General features: G+C 39.8%; 1 protein-coding gene across 1 annotated transcript in view; it reads right to left on the reverse strand.

Annotated features, from left to right (window-relative positions):
- Positions 1 to 1,011: 1,011 nt before the first annotated feature.
- Positions 1,012 to 19,026, reverse strand: part of LOC134189187 (phosphatidylinositol 4-phosphate 3-kinase C2 domain-containing subunit alpha-like) — a 39,912-nt gene continuing 21,897 nt past the window's right edge. Inside the window, exons 11-20 of the mRNA XM_062657427.1 lie at positions 17,692 to 17,838; positions 8,366 to 8,507; positions 8,211 to 8,310; positions 8,025 to 8,147; positions 3,682 to 3,822; positions 3,523 to 3,631; positions 3,402 to 3,457; positions 2,786 to 2,869; positions 1,507 to 1,577; positions 1,012 to 1,133 (exon numbers count right to left, since the gene is read on the reverse strand). Coding sequence (XP_062513411.1) covers positions 1,012 to 1,133; positions 1,507 to 1,577; positions 2,786 to 2,869; positions 3,402 to 3,457; positions 3,523 to 3,631; positions 3,682 to 3,822; positions 8,025 to 8,147; positions 8,211 to 8,310; positions 8,366 to 8,507; positions 17,692 to 17,838 — 1,095 coding nt within the window. The remainder of the gene's footprint in view (positions 1,134 to 1,506; positions 1,578 to 2,785; positions 2,870 to 3,401; positions 3,458 to 3,522; positions 3,632 to 3,681; positions 3,823 to 8,024; positions 8,148 to 8,210; positions 8,311 to 8,365; positions 8,508 to 17,691; positions 17,839 to 19,026) is intronic.

Here is a 19,026-nt window from a genome sequence, read left to right on the forward strand (position 1 = left end):
TAGGAGTTTCCTGTGGTGGCCTAGAGTGGACACAGCCACAAAACAAATGACCAAGGCATGCCCAACATGTCAAGAAACAAGGAAGTCACCAACAAGAGCCCCATTACAACCCTGGAGATGGCCACAAACGCCGTGGAGACGGCTTCATATTGATTATGCCATGTCGTTCATGGGTAAGATGTTTTTTAGTAATTATCGATAGCCATACATGGAATTCCGGAGTGGAGTGTCTCAGATAACGGCAGCTGTTTTACAAGTGCAGAGTTTGAATCACTTTGCATAGCTGACGGCATCATTCATACCAAAACAGTCCCTACCACCTAGCCTCCAATGGACTGGCAGAGCAAGGAGTACAAATATTTATGGAAGGGATGAAGAAGATAAGAAAAAAACGTTAAAAGAAAGGCTGCAAACGTTCCTGATGGCCTACAAAAACATGCCACACACCACAACAGGAGTGACACCGGCGGAATTGCTGTTAGAACAAAGACCCAAAACGTTGCTGGACCACATCCACCCCAATCTCTCAGTGGAGGCAGGGTTCTAGCCAGGCATGCTAAAGCATAGCAGCCCGCTATGCCTTTAGACCTGCCCGCTACGCCTTCAACATACCCGCTACGCCTCCAACATACTGGCTAGGCATAGATAGTGTCTCTGTTCATACCTGTGGAATGTTTATACAGCGATAATGAGGAAAAAGGTGAAGACAGATTAATCATGAGTCTCTAATTGCATACCTATAGTATTGTAATTGGATTTGTTGCCTAGTAATAAGCCCTGTCCACACTGGCAACTGGATTGCGATCCAATCGCGATAAATCCAATCCACATCGAGGTGGTTTTAATCGCGATCCAATCGTGATTGGTTGAATCCAATTAGAAAGAGGACGTTAACTCCACGTACGCTACACGTGTAGTCGAAATATCTTACAATCCTCATCGTCTTTGTTCTCGCTCACCTTACATCGCTGTATTAACGCTTTCCACAAGCAAAGAAGCCACACGTACACATCAGTCATCAGTCACGTGATACCAAAAATTAGGCGGAGGTAACATTTTCAAAGTGTGGACACTCACTATCCCAATCAGATCGCGATGGGATCGAGATGTATTCTGGTCTAGTGTGGACAGAGCTATAGTAATGAGAAACGCTTACTAGTAGTTAACAATGTAATCCATACCCTACTATCAGTTTGTCAGTGCCTCAGTGCGATTTGTAGAGGCTGAGTTTCAGTCAGTAAACTGTACAGCAAAAAGCAACTGGTTTACAAAAGGTATCGTAAACCACTCCCCAAACCAGCAGAAATTTTTCTTTCAGAAATTTGCACAAACAACACGAACATGTCACACCCACATGCCAAACTCATGTGTCACGCCCATACCAATACAACTTCCAAAAATCCTGGCTTAGATTCCTGAGAGAGGAGGTCCAAACCAGCCAAGTAGAAGTAGTAGCATGACCAACACAGCAAGGACAAGAGCTTCTTAGCAGGCCAAGGCATTTACATTCAAAATTTTTGACTTTAGAAAAATCCGAAAATTGAGAGCCAGCAAGGATCTCGTCTTTCTGCTGCCGACTACCAACATGACAACTAGTGAGACAACATCAAGACCATATTCGCAACTGACTACTAGGGAACAGTGATAAAAAGACATCAAGGGCACAGGACCAACACTAACGAGAAGAAGAAAGATGACCAGATTTGGAAGACGTCGGAAAAGAGCTCTACAATGAAACAGAACAGGAAGTGATTAAGGAAGGAGTGGAACTGGACAACAAGGTAGACAATGAAAAGAAGGCTAAAAAGACAGCAAACTCCTCAATCAGCCTGGAGCTGCCTACAACTCCAAGAGCTGCAAACGACCGTGAAGTCGAGGTACGCCATGCCCAACGTAAGGAAGCCGCCTGAAAGACTGGACTTATAAGTTTTTGTTGTTGTTTGGTTTGGTTTTTGTTTAGCTTAGTGACTGTAAGGGAGAGGGATGTAGTAGTTAGCGAGCTGATAAGGGGACTCTGGTGTAACATAAGGCGGGCTACATGGTGTACTGTACACATAGTGAAGCAGAGTGGCAAATATACTACACAGTAATATGCTCAAAATTTGAAAACTGTCTGTGAGTTTGACAACACCATAGGTCCTCAAGACATACTGAAGATGTAGAAACCAAACAGTAATACTGGCAATGGTTGCTCAGTTCAAAAAGCCCTCTTATTGATCTGCTTACTATAAGTTTCTAATTTATTGGAAAGATGTGTTATTCCTGTGTCATGCACATCATCTGACCATTCTGTCCTAGCTTAAAACAGATTGAAACCCTGGTTAAGAGTCAGCAGGACTGAGAACAGACTCTCAAACCTGGCACTAATGTCAAAGAAAATCAGAGGTGATACACTGAAAGTCAATTAAGTTCAACATCTCATCAAACAGTATTCAAGAATATTAAAGTTCAAGGTGACTACCACCATTCAATTAATTCATTTGCTAGTAATGTACAGCTTACACAGGGCTAGCGTGGGAGTGTGTTCGAATGAACTGGAAGGTGTAGCGTTCACGTCATCAAGAAATTTTACGCGGGGGGGAGGGGGGAAGTCCCTCAAGAGGGGACCATGCATTGCAATGACATATTCCAGTAGTCATGGACATATTCCGTTGCAAGCGCAGAGGTTGGTATAGAAATTAGCTTTGTGGCATAAACGGTTGATACCCACTCTTACAAAAGAACTGAACACACACTCAACCCTACATACCAACGCTACCGCATTGGTGATTGCATATCATTATACCTTTTATAGGGATCTTTCTGAATCATCATTTTCAAAGAATGCTTTGTTACAAGATCCATTACAGATTGCCTGACAGGAAGAACTCTAGACATAAAAAACCCACAATAACTAATTAATAATAATAATATATTTCTTGACACACCACAATTTAGTAACACGCACAGTCAATTTTATACATAAACAGCCCAAGCTTGGTGTATATGCATGTTTAGCAAGGTAACTCGTGTTCACAGCACTCATAGTCTACGTACAGATCTAGCAACAGAACAAGTTGGGTCTAAAAACAGAAGCATTAAAGTTTAAAACAGTTAGTAGAACACAGAAAGGCCTTATGTATTTGCTATGATGCATACAAAGAGGTATTTCTATAAACACAGCAGATGACAAGCCTCAACATTCTTAATAGATGACTGTAATGTCATAAATTGAGGTAACATTCAATATGCCAATATCTTGGAGAAAGATGGACACAGGTTTAATTCAATATCATATTATGAGTCTAGTCTTTCGCTCTTACATCCACACTTCAGCTACCTTTCAACTCTACCCAGACCAGCCCTAATTTCCTGTGTGTCCCTGAATGTTATACGTGACACATGTATAACTACTTCCTTACATCTTGCTTGACTCAGGGAAGAAAACTTCACTTTCTCCAAAAGAATCCAGTTGAATCTAAAATAGGACGAATTTCTAGCTTGAAAACTAAATCTCATCACAGTAGACAATACATCACTTACATGCAATATGACACTGTCTTTGTTGATGATGTTGGAGGAACATGTTCCAATGGGATTTGCTACTTGATCTGGCCAAAGACCAAACAAGAAATCTCCAGACAGCAATGCACTAAACAGCCATAGTCAAATGACTAAATTAAATGGAAATCCAACACAAACCTTTTAAAATCAAACAAGCAAAAAGCAACCCAACCAAGAACTTCCTTTGTGTCACTACCAGATGCTTTCTTGCACCCAATCAAAGAGCAGCAGAGTCGAATCTCTCGTGGCAAACTCCTGATGTCAACATTAAACTCAAGCCTGGATAAATTAATTAAGAATGCTAAGAGTCACTGTATGAAATATCCGTCTTATGCAATCACAATGTATACCTACACATGCACACACACACGCACACTCTCTCTCTCTCTCTCTCTCTCTCTCTCACACACACACACACACACACACACACACACACACAAACAACCATCTTCATAAAGTTCACTGTGCTGATGATCAAACATTGTAAATCTGCATACAATAGAATTCCACAAATAAACCACTTGAAAATAAGCCCATCTGTGTATACTCCATGCGCTGTCTACCCAAAACAAATATAAGCCTACTCAAAAAATAAGCCCACTCAAAAAGAAGCTTGTGACTGGTATAAGTTATCTTACATACACATACACAAAACTAACACACAATGTAGTCATGGCAACTGCTAAGCACAAAAGGTGTTAAAAAGCTGTTGTATATATGTAGCAAGGAATTATTGATCAAGAACTGAAACTTGCTGCAGTGAATGACACTGAGAGAATTGACAGAACCTGATACCCCAGTACCACACATACCATGATCAGAGGTGGGCATGGTCGGTAGGATTGATGCTCAATTTCCTTTTGCTGATTTCTAGCTGGCGTTCCGGATAGCTCATGGTACTGCACATGATCAACTTTAAAAATGGCTCTTTCTTTTTGCATCGTGAATTAATCTGTTCCAGAACCTTACCAGAAGAGTAGAAGTATAATATTCAAGAAAAATCACAGATCTGAACTGTTTTAAACGTCTCTATCTAGTCACAGGAACCACTCCGTTTAAAAAAGAATTACCAGTTGAGGTCTCGCTTGGAGTAAGAGATAAAAAATTTCTTAGTATGGACCATTGGTTCTCTGGAAAGTGCATGTCCGCTCAGAAAATGTTTGCATTGGAAGTACCAGGTTAAAGTAAAATAAAAGCGAGGTAAATGCCAGCGATTTCAACAACAAGTCTGTAGTATTATAGTGGTGGGTCACTGTGTGTAAATACAGTCAAATACATTAGAAGTCCACCTGCAGTTCCTAAAATCAGCATGTTGTGAGGGTGTCGCTGTTGATTCTCACAGTGCCAATAAGGATCATAACGAGTATCATCATGAACCCGGAACAAAAGAAAGAAAACTTCACTTCAAGAGATGTGGAAGCAAAAATACTAGAACATTCCTGGCAAAATATCACATAAAATAGTGTGGATATGATATGTGATCAGCAACTGACATCTCTGAATGACAGCCCTGCTGGATGACATGTTATTTGAAATCACAAGGATCTGAATAAGGTTTCAGTGTGATGAACTCAAAAAAAGCAAATACTGCACTTCCTTAATTAACCACAGAAACTAAATGCTCTAATGGCACGTATTAGCGCTAGACTCAACATATGTTGCTGAATTTCCATATATGTGTGCTATATAAATATTGACAATAAGCGGATGTTTGGTGTGTGTGTGTGTGTGTGTGTGTGTGTGTGTGTGTGTGTGTGTGTGTGTGTGTGTGTGTGTGTGTGTGTGTTTGTGTCTGTGTTACGTAACGCTGTGTGTCTGTCTGTCTGTCTGTCTGTCTGTCTGTCTGTCTGCGAAAACAATCTGGTGCTCGCTTGGCACTCACTTGATTTTCCGTAGCGCTCACTTTTGCCCACCCTTGTACTAACATGTTTGCCCCGTATGAAGCAAGTGCCTTTTACTTGTGACTCACGTATACCATATACTCATGTATACCATATAACTGGTTATTTCTGTGGTCTTAAATTACTGCAATTTGAGAATTTATAAAAAGTTTTAATTAATGCAAATTAAATTTCTGTGTTTCAACCAGAAAGACAGTTACTGGTACTGTACACACAGTGTCACACATGTACATGTGTTGCAACAGTGACTTTCTGGGACTCCGAGGATAGGACTAAACATCTGCGAATTTTATTTGTGCGCTCCACGATTTCTTCGCAGAATTCACAGAAATATCATTATCGTAGAAATAACCAGTTATACAGTATATATAAGCCAACCCATGTTAAGCCCATCCATAAGCCCATAATCTGAACCTCTTTGGAGAAATAATAAAGCTCAAAGCTTGTTTTGGTACTGTACGACATAACCAATGTTGGTCATAGCAAACATGTATATGCAAATCTACCTTAGAAATCAACAGAAAACAAGGCAGGTTAACTTCACTCTCTGCTTTTCATAGTTAACACATCACTTTGCTTACTGGAGCGTGGCACGTGTACAGATCCAATGAGTTATGCTGGTGAGACCAAGTTACATCAGAACAGAAAGAGTTCCTTGGAACACATAAAACCTCCTCTAAATCTGCCACTATACACTTCAACAACTATGCTCACTGTTCAGATTTACAAGTCTTGAGTCTGTCAGCGAGTCTGTCATCTGATTGTAAAACTCTTGTTGTCCAAGTAAGAACTCGGTCATGTATTACATGATGTGATAAAAATTCCATAATAACAATAGTAATAATACCCTACAGAAAATTTTTGTGCGACTCAAAACGCATGAGATAAGGGTCGACTCGCACATGCATAGCTCATTTACATACTTGAGACCTCATTCGCACGTAAAACGTACGGATATTCGCATTTGGAACATACGGATATTCGCATTCGGAACATACAGATATTCGCATTCGGAACATACGGATATTCACATGGGAATGCACGAGAATTGCATGCGGAACGCACGAGAATCGCATGAACAGGGTTTGGTCACAAGCATGCGCCTAGAGACGTGATTGAGAACCATTTGACTGCAATTTCTTTAATTTCTGATTATATTTCTAACCAATAACAAGCTGATATTTGACATTTGCACTCTACCTTAGCAAAAACGCAGTCTAAGAATGTTTTCCACAAGAACTTGTTTCCTTTTTACGCTGTGGTTGTCAGTAATCTGCATTTTTACTTGGGTTCTGATGATTCTCTTGCCCAGGTTGTGAATCACTATCATGAGCGACCTCAGCAGTAAGCCTATATTTGCCGAGATTTCTTCTTTTTCTAATAAAGCAGTTGCAGTAACACAGACAAGAACGACAAGACTCTTGTCTGGTACCTGTAATAGTTTGGTTTTTTCGAATCTTCTCCAAAAGCCTTAGTCCCAGCTCCATCCTCTTTCTAGCGTGAAGAATCTATCGAATTTTCTGTTTTGAGGTGGGTTAGGTGACCATGCAGTGTAGTAACAGCTACTGGAGCTGGAGTGACAAACTACCTTTTCTGTAAGGACACGTCTTTGACTGTCGCTGGACTGTGAAGCCATAGTCCTCCTACACCCGGCGACGCTACACCGCCAAAACAGCTAGACCGTTGAACTGCCGGTTGAGTCCTTGAGTGCCTGCGTAGGTGAACAGTGCTTGATGGTGATTGGCTACAGCAAAGGTTCCTGTTCAGCTCCGCCTTCCGAGCTTGATGCTGATTGGTTCATTTCAATCCTCCTCAATCTAGTTGCGGATGTTGCAGACCGGTCACATCTTGTGAGCCTCTGTGTGGTAGCTGATTAGTCTCTAAACGTGCTAATTGCTAGTCTACAGTCGATAAATACCGCCTTTGGTAGAGCCTGCAGTTCTGCCATGCTTTCTTTGAACTTCAACGTATCCATGTACATACCTGCAGTACACTACAAATAGTTGGGAAATCTGAACCTAGTCTGAGCCGTGAGCGTCTAGTAACGATGTTACTTCGTAGGTCTTCGTACTAGAGGTCTATCCAAAGCGATGTATGTAAATCTAGCAAGTGTTGCAACACTTGTAGAACTCGTGCAAGCGGATCGCCTCTCTACATGCAGAACTCGTGATTACGCATTGTGAGCTAGAGCCTCCGCATGCAAAATTGCAATTCGCATGTGATTTGCATGCAAAACCTCTAGAGTGTTGCAGAATTCATGCGAACGCATCACCATCGCATGCGGAACTCGTGTGTAATGCATTGCGAGCTAGTCTCCGCATGCGAAATTGGCCAATTCGCATGCGTAAACAACTTTTGCAAGAGACTCGCATGCATAAACGACTTTTGCAAGAGACTCGCATGCGCATCTCATGCAATCGCATGAAGATTTCTACAGGGTAATATCCTACAAAGTTCTAAATGCTCCAATGTCTGCTATCCTATTATGTAACAAATAATATCACATGCACTAGTATTTACTGCATAACTTTATTAATGGATTAAGTTTTAATAATTGAAGAGAAGAGTTCTGAAACTGACCATTCATCCCATGCAAGACGATTACTGAACCCATACGATAATTGGACAGGCCAAGTTGACTGACAGTCCGCCAACATCTCACCCCCATAATACAGTCGACATTGAACTTGGAAAAGTTCAAAACTAAAAGAAATTACTTGATTTTGTAATTCCACAGCCTATAAAATATTATGTTATCTGCCTAACCTTCGATAAACATAAGGTATCCGACTCGCTGATCCAATAAAGACTCGAAATTTCCCTTCAACATCAGTCAAAGACTTCTTCAGTCGAACATTGCCATGTGCTATACATAAGCACGCATAATAAACATTTATCTATTACATAGTATAGATACTGACCTCTGGCAACTGACTGAGAAAGATTAAAGTTCGTTTCAAATGAGCTGCAGTAAACCTCTATAAATCTGTGGACAGCAGATGTGAGTTTATTGATACCTAATTCAAACCGACTTTTGTCTTCTCCACTCCGCTCCACATTACCCTAAACATAATAAGAAATCAATCCATTATTAAATCAACACTTACACTGTCATAAAGATCCTAAGGCAAATCATTGTAAATAACTAAATCACTAAAGTCAAGACTAAATAAAAGGCCCTGCAGGAAGAACACCGGACATAAAATCAAGGCTGAGGCCAATGTAGAAGACATGATACAACTGTTTTTTGAAGCAAACAAAATGAAAGTCAACCTTCCCTCTTTGTGGCTATTAATATTAATGGATTCCCTATGGGGAAGATAGATGGCAGACTATTTTCAACAAAGTGTTAAGCAACTTATCAGCTTCGCTAGAAAAAATGATGAAACCTATTATGGAAGATGCTGAAATGGCAAGAGGTAATGGTCCTGCATTAATTAGTAGTAGAAAACTGTCCAAGGAAGTGACAAAAGAGGTTGGTGGAGTAACCACGAGACTCTCAAGAAAAGTGGAAACAAAACATGTGATAAAATTGGCAAGAAGACCTCATTGAAAAACATTTCTGTGTACAGAAATCAGAGGGAAAAATAGACAGGTGAAAATATAAAGGGAAAACTACATAAATTTAGAAATGAATGAAGAACAAGGGGGTTAATTATAGGTAATGAAAGAAGAGAACAACATTAGTACACTATATCATATGCTGATGCATCAAAGTTGAATTCAAGACAAGGAATGGATAAAAATTAAGGTCCAAGAGAAAGCACCAAAAAGCATCAGGTGATAAAGATGGCGCAAGCAAAAGTAAAAGTGATGAAAAGGTGTTCATTGACAAGCTCAACAAATGTAATATCAGTCCCTGGTTGAGATTAATTAAGCAGAAGCCGTTTGACTGTCAAAAAAGTTGAGAGAGCAAAAGAGGGACACATGGGATCTGAACATTGGGAATTTGATTGAAAGTATATCCAAATCTCAGATTGTTGAATATCTGAAAGGAATGACTTTGAAGTAAAAAAGTGTTTTAACATAAATCCAAGACAGCCGGAATTAATGAAGAGTGCTAAGACTGAGCACTCCAACAGAAAAGAGAAAAAGTTCTTAATACCTCATTTTGGCCAAATTAAGTTTTTCAGGGTGAGATCATGGGTGTTTTATCCAAGCAGGCTCCTACTTATAAAAAGACGTGTCCAGAAATGAACTAGATGATGAACAGTTGTAACTCCAGGAGGTTGGGTTCAAGTTCAACCAAGGACAATGTTTCCAACGACAATACGAGGGATAGACAGTTATGCATCGGGAGTAATAATTGTAAAGGTAAATCATCAATGGAATGAAGTGAAAGATTTACTTAAACATAACGATTTAGTTGCAATACAACTACACTGCATGGCTAATGCCATCTGACTTTGGCTAGTTTAGTATTAAGTATAAAAGTGATGTTGTTGTGAGTGCTGATTTACATATGGAAACAGCAGAACTTCATCGGGGAAGGCCCTATGGTGGAGTAGCACTTCTGAGGCATCAAGAATTGCAGAATTTTGTTTTCCCACTTAACACAAGTAGTGCCAGGATGGTAGCAGTGCTGGTGAAATCTCAATTGAGACGAGTGCTGGAGCTGGCTGTTTACATGCCTTGTGATTGTATATGTTTAACAAGAATCAATGGATGCCTTCATGAAACAACAGGGATACTTGGAGAGCATTGTGTGCTCTGTGGACTTTGATTCATGTATTTGTACTGGGAAGTTTAATAGCGATTTAGATAAACCAGAGCACTTCGGCAGTACTGTACTCTACTCTCGTTCATGTCTGAACATCACGAAAAGAGTAGCCGATCTTCAAGGGATGGACCTAATGTATTCACTTGGGCATTAGTTGACTTTTCATGCACTTCTTAGATTGACTAACAATAATATAATAATACATATTTCTTATCGCAACAATTACAGTTGCAGTTCACTCGCAGGGGCAACACAAGACATAACATACAAGCATACTAACAAAGACTCTACACAAACAAGAACACAACACAAATAAAACTATGGGCACGTCTCCACTAGGGCTTAAACATGTTTACAACCTGTTTGAGTCTAAACATGTTTAAGAATAATCGCGTCTCCACTAGCATTAAACCTGTTTAACTGTAAACCTAAACAACTTTTGCTAAACATGTTTCAGAGGTAGTTTAACAAAAGTGGTTTGGGTTTAACGGTCATGTGATAGAAATGCGCATTCCACGACAATGAATGTTAGTTCTTCCACGCTGTTCTTTCTCTTTCCTTGGAGACTATTGGAAGAAGGCAGAACTAGGCAATGTCAGAGAGTGCTTAGACTGATGCAGAGTGTCAGGAGAGAGTGATTTCGGCGAAAACAGATACTTGTGTCTCTGATTGTTCTTGAGACATCCAGAAGACGATCTCTGACTGTCCGGTGCACAAGAAACAAATTCATGCAGTACAACAAAGTCCCGGATAATTATTTTAATAGCCTGGAATAAATGGACAAGTAGAGATGCTGTCTACTAAACATGTTTAGAGTCTAAACGTGTTTAACGTTAAACACATTTAAAGAGCAACAAGTGGAGACACAGCCTAAGTCAACACAGAAACTTCAATTCGCTATAATTTACAGCAAACAAATTTCCAACAGGATACCTCGATGTATGCCCCAAATTGTTTCCATAGGTCATAAGTGTGAGCCCTCTAACAAAAGATTTGACGATTCCAAAGCCCTTTTCATATACAAGACCTAAGAGCTAGTCTACATAGCTATGTGATATTATATGTTAGCTATGTACATCATTTAGCACCATCTATTTCGTCTCTGTTCATGTGCTGGCCTCTGAATTTGTACTCTACAATCTATAGCACCGCCCAACTTTTACCTTATTTTTTAGGCCTCAATCATGTCTGCATGAGAGGGACAGCCCTGCATGTTTATCTAAGTCTTGTGAGAGGACCGTTTAGCTATTGTTTTGTTACTATGAATGCCATAACATCTCTAGTGAATTATGATACAATCAGTTAAGTGGTCATGCTGTGTAAAGATTTGCTATGTACATGGAACATGAGTAGACAATGAGGTTATGGTATACTAACATCTGTTGAAACTTCTGCGTTGCTTTTTGCCTTTTAATTTATTGTTAGAGCGTTATGTCTCTGGACTCAGTTGCGCAGTTTCTTTACCCAAATGATGCCCGGTGACCCATAAGCCTGTGTGTGTGGGAGCTGATGGCAATTGCTTTTTTCGGGCTGTTGAAATGACCTTGACAGGAAAGGAAGAAAATCACAAGCAACTCCGTCAGCAAGTTGCAGAACAGCTCTGCAACAAGCCACAGGCAATTGCAGCTGCTATGATTGAAAAATCTTTGTCTTGTCCAGGTGTGAATCGATCCTTCTTCACTCATTGCCACATTTCTTTCTGATGAGAGTTACAGCGTGTTCAAAGCCGCAAAGGAAGTGGGAAAGGGCACTGAGGACAGTCTAGCTTTAGCTGTGGTGAAGGAGGGCAATGAGACTAAGAAATTGGAAGTTGGTGGTGGGATGGTGCAAGTCTATGGTGCAGCTACAGCAGTTGGTAGTTCCACCAACATGCACTACCCTGAGGTTAACCAACATATCCACCCCTTTATAAATACCATTGTACAACCTTTGGAATCTTCAGCAAGTCAAAATAATGATATTCATATCATGTGGTCTAGCACAACTCAGCCAGCAACTCTTACGGGAAATGTTTAACTCAATCACTTTGTGCCTTTGCTACCCAGATAAGCCACTAATCTCAGTTACCACGCCGAAAGTGACATTCCTGCCTCTGATTGCTGTGATGAGTCGGACTCTGACAACTTGAATCTACCTTTGGCTTCAGTGATGATGAGAATGCCAGTGAATTTGTTGTAATGAAAACCCTTAGAAAATCAAGAAAGTCAAAGAGAATTGAACCAAAGTCATGGTTGTAGTCTGGATTCCAACCTAAGAGCCCAAGGGCTGTGCAATACCTTCGAACATGAATATTACAGTAGAAATTATGCATGAAGATTCTGGCATACCTGTTGACTCACACCACACTGCAGCCCAAGAAAGTCAAAATGATGACAACCCGGCATATAGCAATGCTTTTCGCACAACTCAATGTGCTATGGCTGCCACTGCTACTAAGCCAAAAGGGTTCTAAAAGCAAGTCTTCCAAGATCAAGCAAACTCTTGATTCCTGGTTATTAAGTAACAAGAACAAACATGTACAGAAAGACCAAAGGGAGATTACAAATAGTCATCCAATTACAACCATTCCAGAGCTTGCAAAAACACCAGTAACTCAAATGTGTCGTCAACCATATGCAGACATCATATATCAAAAGAAATATTTATGGGGTGAAAAAGAAGCCATGAAGCTGATTATCAAACTATGTCATGGCTTAAATGTGAAGAGATGAAAGATAATCCTTCAATGGTTGATATTTTGTGGTGTGAGGTGTGTCGAACATACCAATCTAAGGTATGTGGCACTAAGCATTTCTCCAGAACATGGATTGATGGGTCAAAAAATCACAGAACCAACAATGTCATTGATCATGCTGGGAGTGCTCAGCATCAAGCTGCAATGTCCTACAAGCGAAAAGAAACAGCGAGAGGAGAGAGCCAGTGACGGATTACAGTGAGATTGCCAGAAGTTTTAAGATGAAGCCGGAGACCCAAGCAAGGATGATAAAGAAATTTGAAATATGTTATTTTCTGGCAAAAGAAAACTTACCATTTGTAATATATCCATCTATCTGTGCTCTTGAAAAATGACATGGTGTTGAGCTGGGAGAGGCATATTCAACTGATGTAGCAGCTAGTCACTTTGTGCATTATATTGCTGAACGTCAGCGACAGCATTTCAAACAAACAGTGGCAGCACCTTTCTTCAGCATCTTGATGGATAGTTCAGCTGACAAAGGAAAAGTGGAGAATGAGTTGTTTGCAATCATCAATTCTGAGAGTGATCACACCTCTGAAAAGCTAATAACTCGAAGTCGATACTTCAAAGTACTGGAACCGTCTAAGGCTGATTCTGCTGGACTTTTCGATTGCCTACAAGAAGCTCTGAAAGATATGGGTATAAGAGATTTGATGAATCCAGAAAATGTGCTGCAAGTCAAAAATTTGCCAATTCTTGTTGGTGTGAGCACTGATGGTGCTGCTGTAAACATCTCAGAATAAGTGGACTAAAAGCAAAAGTTCAGAAAGTTCTGCCATGGATTTCTGGATGTGATGTTTGCCCATTGACTAGAACTTGCAAGCAGAGACGCTCCCTCCAATCCAGTATTTAAAGAAATAGATGAAATGCTTCTTAGGATCTATTATCTTTACAACAAGTCTCCCAAGAAGTGTAGGGAACTGAGGGCTATTGTGAACGATTTGAAAGAAGTGCACAATTTTCCAAGGGGTGACAACCTATCAGTGAGAGCATCAGGAAGCAGATGGATTGTTCATAAGCGAAGAGCACTCCACAGAGTTCTCGATAGATATGGGGCTTACATGAACCACCTAGCAAGCCTCTGTGAAGATGCTAGTCTTAGAAGCCCTGATCGGCAGCGTCTAAAAGGTTATTTGACAAAGTGGACTCATGCAAAAATAATTCTGTCCTGTGACCATTACATAGATATTTTAGATCCCGCCGCTAGTCTGAGCTTGTCTTTACAGGGGGATGATCTTGATATCATTAAGGCAATTCAATCAGTACTCAAAAGTCACCGAGCCATGGAACGGTTGAAAGAAACTCCCTTAACCAATTGGTTTGCAAGCAGACGTGTCATGGACAATCTAATAGAAAGAGCAGATGGCAAAATGACGTATCAAGGAATTGAATTACATCACATCAATAATGTTGTTGTGAACAGCTGTAGACAGCAAGCTTGAAGTGATCTGAGAAAATTGGATGATGAATTGAAGGAAAGACTTTCATGGTCAGACAAAACTTATGAGGGCTATTATGGTTTTCTTGGACACACAAGCCTGGTACTCACACAAAACTGATGAGTCTTTCTCTCTTCAGCTTACAGAGGCTGTTTCAATGCTAGTTGAGAATTTCCGAGCTCCTCTTGAGGCCAAGGCTACTGATCTAGCAGCAGTTCAGGAAGAAGCCAAAGAGATGCTTGACTATGCACATCAATATCTTCGAGCGGACAGAGATGGGTATCAACATGTTTGGTACTGCTTGGCATTTGGACCTGACTGCACGCAATTTAGGAATTTAGTTGCTATTGCACAGCTCCTTTCAGCTTAGGTTTAGTACTTCAAAGTAGAACGCCTTTTCTCCGCTTAAAACGAAAATTAAAACTGATCGTAGAACAAGTCTTAGTCAGAAGACGTTATCTGATCTGCTAGAGGTCATTGTTGAGGGAACTGAACTTGAAAATTTTGATTCAAGCGCTGCTGTACAGTTATGGTGGTTAGACTGTTCAAGAAATCGTCATGAAAGTCATCCCCCAAAATAAAAAATTGAATGCAGCAGCAGCAGCAGCAGCAGCAGCGAGACCATCCATCAACAACAAGACACTTCAGCGATCAATGAGGCAACTGAAACAATATGTGAGGCAGAGCAGTCGGTATCTCTGGATGATTGGGACTCTTGGATCTTGAATGATGAGTGAAATATGGTCACAGTACCACAACTTGCATCGTCACACTACCACAACTTGCATTGTCACATGCACTAGCACAACTTGCATGATGTCAGAATAGCATCTCAGATCTGTAGTAACTAGTTATGTTCAAACAAATATGCTTATAGTGTGGTGTTAGAGTAAATTGCTTAATTTGATGTAAAACTGTAACATCATAAAGGAAAGCAGTTCACGGTTTGCTATGTTTGTTAGTTACTGCAATTTTACGTGCTTTCATGTTGTAAACTAATGCCTTCTTCCTTAGTAATATGTGTATTCAACTGACTCTTGTTTCTTGGTTTTTGATTGCTAATTAAATTAGAAATTCCTAATTTTGATTACAAACTGCTTTTGATTACTAATTAAATTAGATGACCAGTAAAAAATTTGAATGACCGGCTAACTTCTGACATTACAGGCCGCACAGCCGACTAACTTTGAAAACTAATTTTGAGCACTGTATATAATCCAGCTGCTCGTACATTAGAGCTAGTTAGTTGCGTTTATTGTTAAAGTATAGTGGTGTGAGTCATACACCGATTCCTTCTGTTCATTGCTTTATTCCGCTGCACGCATATACTTAACCATCCTTCAAACAACCTGTGACATTGTCAATATAGCAGAAATGAAGTTGCAATCTTTAGTGATCCTTACATGCATAAGTATAATCATAGGAGCATTATTCGGTCTTACTATATAACAGCATCACTGAAGCAACAAAGTTGGCCACAAACAGCATTATTCCCATGTTAAAAGAGGAAACACACTGCCGTCCAGAGTGTAATGAGACTCTCAAGCAATCAAAAAGAGAAGCCAAGACAAGGTACTGTTAATCGAGAGAGGTGTGAATCCAGAAACCTTTTTCAAATGACAATTTCAAAAGTGGAAACAAAGGGAAGATACTGATGCAGATAGAAATCTGGTGATCAACTTGGAGAACAGTAACCATGGTGATTTCTGGAGATAGATTTCTGGAAACACCCTTCAAAGCTTTTGACTGAGACTCACATCTGCCACCCTTGAATCTAGTTTAAGTAACCACTCACTGCCCTCCAAATATAAATGAGACATTAGTGGCCTTATGTTTGTTGTCATTAGCAAAGAAATCCCTTGTTCAGTTAAAGCCTCAAATTTAGAGGATTCTTAAGGTTTGCTGTTCTGCTGTTTCTTAACCAAAAAAGTTCTTAGATTACTGTTGTTCATAGTAGTATAATTTTAACTGTGAGTAACTGTAAATGTGCTCTTCTAGAATCAAGCATATTCGCACTTGGAATGTCAGCCAGGACAAACAGATAAACTTTAGCATGTTGTTTAGTTTCCGTATTAGCCATAGTCACATAAGAGTAACTTCTGAAATCATCAATAATGCATAAATGCATGAACATGATGACATGTGTTCAAAACAGAAGCATTGCAGTGTGATGGTAGTCTACTCTTTGAAAACTCATGCTGAAATGCTTGACCTGACTGAGTGGCATTACAGAAATCAACTACATTCTTGGCTAACACTATTACTTCCAGCTACACATTTTCCAGTCTTTCTAATGTACAACTGTTGAACAGGTCCAACTTTAAGTCCAACTTAAAAGATATGATATACATAAAGATTATAGCTACCATAGAAGTAAGACTTCCCAAGAAAGTCAACGTCACATTAATTTTGTGTATAATAACTATACATATCTAATTTGAGAACACTCTCAGAGCGTGTTCACACCAACATCTAGACTAACTATGATTAGGCTAACTATGATTAGGCCAACATGAACGCAAGCGCATTCACACTGCTAACTATAATTAGTAAGCCACGTGGGCATGTGAGTATAATTAACCTCAACAGTTTTCATCTGTCATATCCGGCAAGAATTCGCGTAAATTGTCTTGACGAATCCATTGCTTTAGGTTTTGAAGAGGAAAACAGCTAGTTTGCTTTCTGGCAGCTCCTTCAGGGACAGCAGGAAGTTGTCACATGTACAGGCACGCACGTAGACATCTGCCTGTGCTTCCGTATACATCACCATGTTGTTGCTGTGTTTGTACACTTAACATACACTGCCATATCAGAAACATCGGCGGCATGCTCTTCTTGTATACTACCTCACGTGCTACCAAAGTCACGTGCAACCACTAACGCCACTAATGTGGTTGTAATACTACTCTTTCCGTCATTAGAATGGCGTTAGAATGGCGTTACACTAATCATGATTAGGCCCGATGTGAACACGCTCTAAAACAGCAGTAGACTCTTTCTCTCATGTAGCAATATAGATACAAGAAACTTGGGGCACTTGAAAACTTTGCAAAGCACTTGCCACTGACTGTGGCATGTGCCAATAACTCCAAAAGCACATGCACATTATAAAAATCACATTTCCACACCATTTTGAAAACAGTTTAATTAAGACTGTTTAATTATTGTCCAATATTTGATTACAAGGCTACTGCATAAATCACATTGCCGTGTGCTTGTGAATATGCCAATATGCAAAAAACACAAATACAATTATCCAATTGCAAAGTACCATTAGATGTGGCTAAGTAGTAATCAAAGCAGAAGCACATGTTTACAATGATACGATGACTACACACTCTCAGTTAATACCTGTTTACTGACACCATCACAACGAAGAGTAACTTTTCGAAGGAAAGAAATGGCATCTGTAATGCATGACAACTCAACAGTTGATAAAGTTGACCAAATGGCCTTCACTGTTTGTACTACTTGATCAGGCTGTTGATGGTTTAAACCCTAGAAACAGAATAAAATCGAATGCATAATGTATGTATGATACGTCAAGTATGTGCAGCATAACATAATCATCTCATGTCACTGTACAGCTCATTTACATTTAATATTATTACCGTATTCCCCTGTAATAACGCCCATACCAAAATAAGGCCAATGCCCTTATATACACCCATGTGTGACAGGTCAAAACTTTTTTCAGCCCAAAACAATGCCCATGCCCAAGTATACGCCCATGTCCAAGTATACGCCCATGCCCAAGTATACGCCCATGCCCAAGTATACACCCATGCCCAAGTATAAGCCCAGGATACGCATGCGCAGACAAAACAAAATGAGGTCTGCAGAACATTCGTCTCCGTCTGTGTGCGTTTGATGAGCTGGTGTCAGTGTTAAGTAAAAGTGCTTACCGCTAGACTCATGTCTTCATTGCAATTACCGAGCCTGATGCTTTTGACAGCTGGGCTTCAGGCCGACCACTCCGGTTTGCATGTGTATATATAGTGTCTAGTTTCTGTGTGTATGCTGATGCTGTACGGATATAGGTACTCTTGATCTTGCAAATGGATAATTACAAGTATTTGTTGTATTTCTGTCTTCAAGTGTTTGATGATGACTGGCCAAACGACAGCATTTTGCGACCATGTATACTCCCGGGACCAAAATAATGCCCATGCCCTAGTATACATCCTGAAAAAAGTGTCTTTTCTATACACCCAGGGCGTTATTGTGGGCAAATACGGTATTTAAGTTGCTTATAAACCAAATATATAGTGTGTGAAGATCTCAAAACATAAAAGAGTGAAATTTTAAAAGAATAAGAAAGAAGATTAAAAACTAGCAAACAAGTTGAACAAGGTGTGATTTGCAGTTTAGCTTTCACTCCATCAAAATTTGCAGCTAAATTTGCAATAGTTCTTGCTTAACCAAATAAACAAACTGCTTCACTCAACTTGATGATTGTTCACAATCAATAAAATTAAATATATTTCAACAAAAAGTTGTCAAACTCTCTTCCTCAAAGACATCTACTGCTTCTTACAGATTTATACTTGCTCATCACCGATATATACTGTGTATATAATACCCTTATTGCTTCAGTTATCAAGTATGGAAGGCTTGGAGATGTCTTTGCCATTAGTGGAAAGTGTCTAGGCATTCAACCTAACAACATTGCCTACACCTGTTCCA

This window comes from Corticium candelabrum, chromosome 13 (assembly GCF_963422355.1).
Source record: "Corticium candelabrum chromosome 13, ooCorCand1.1, whole genome shotgun sequence".
Taxonomy (NCBI): Eukaryota; Metazoa; Porifera; class Homoscleromorpha; order Homosclerophorida; family Plakinidae; genus Corticium; species Corticium candelabrum.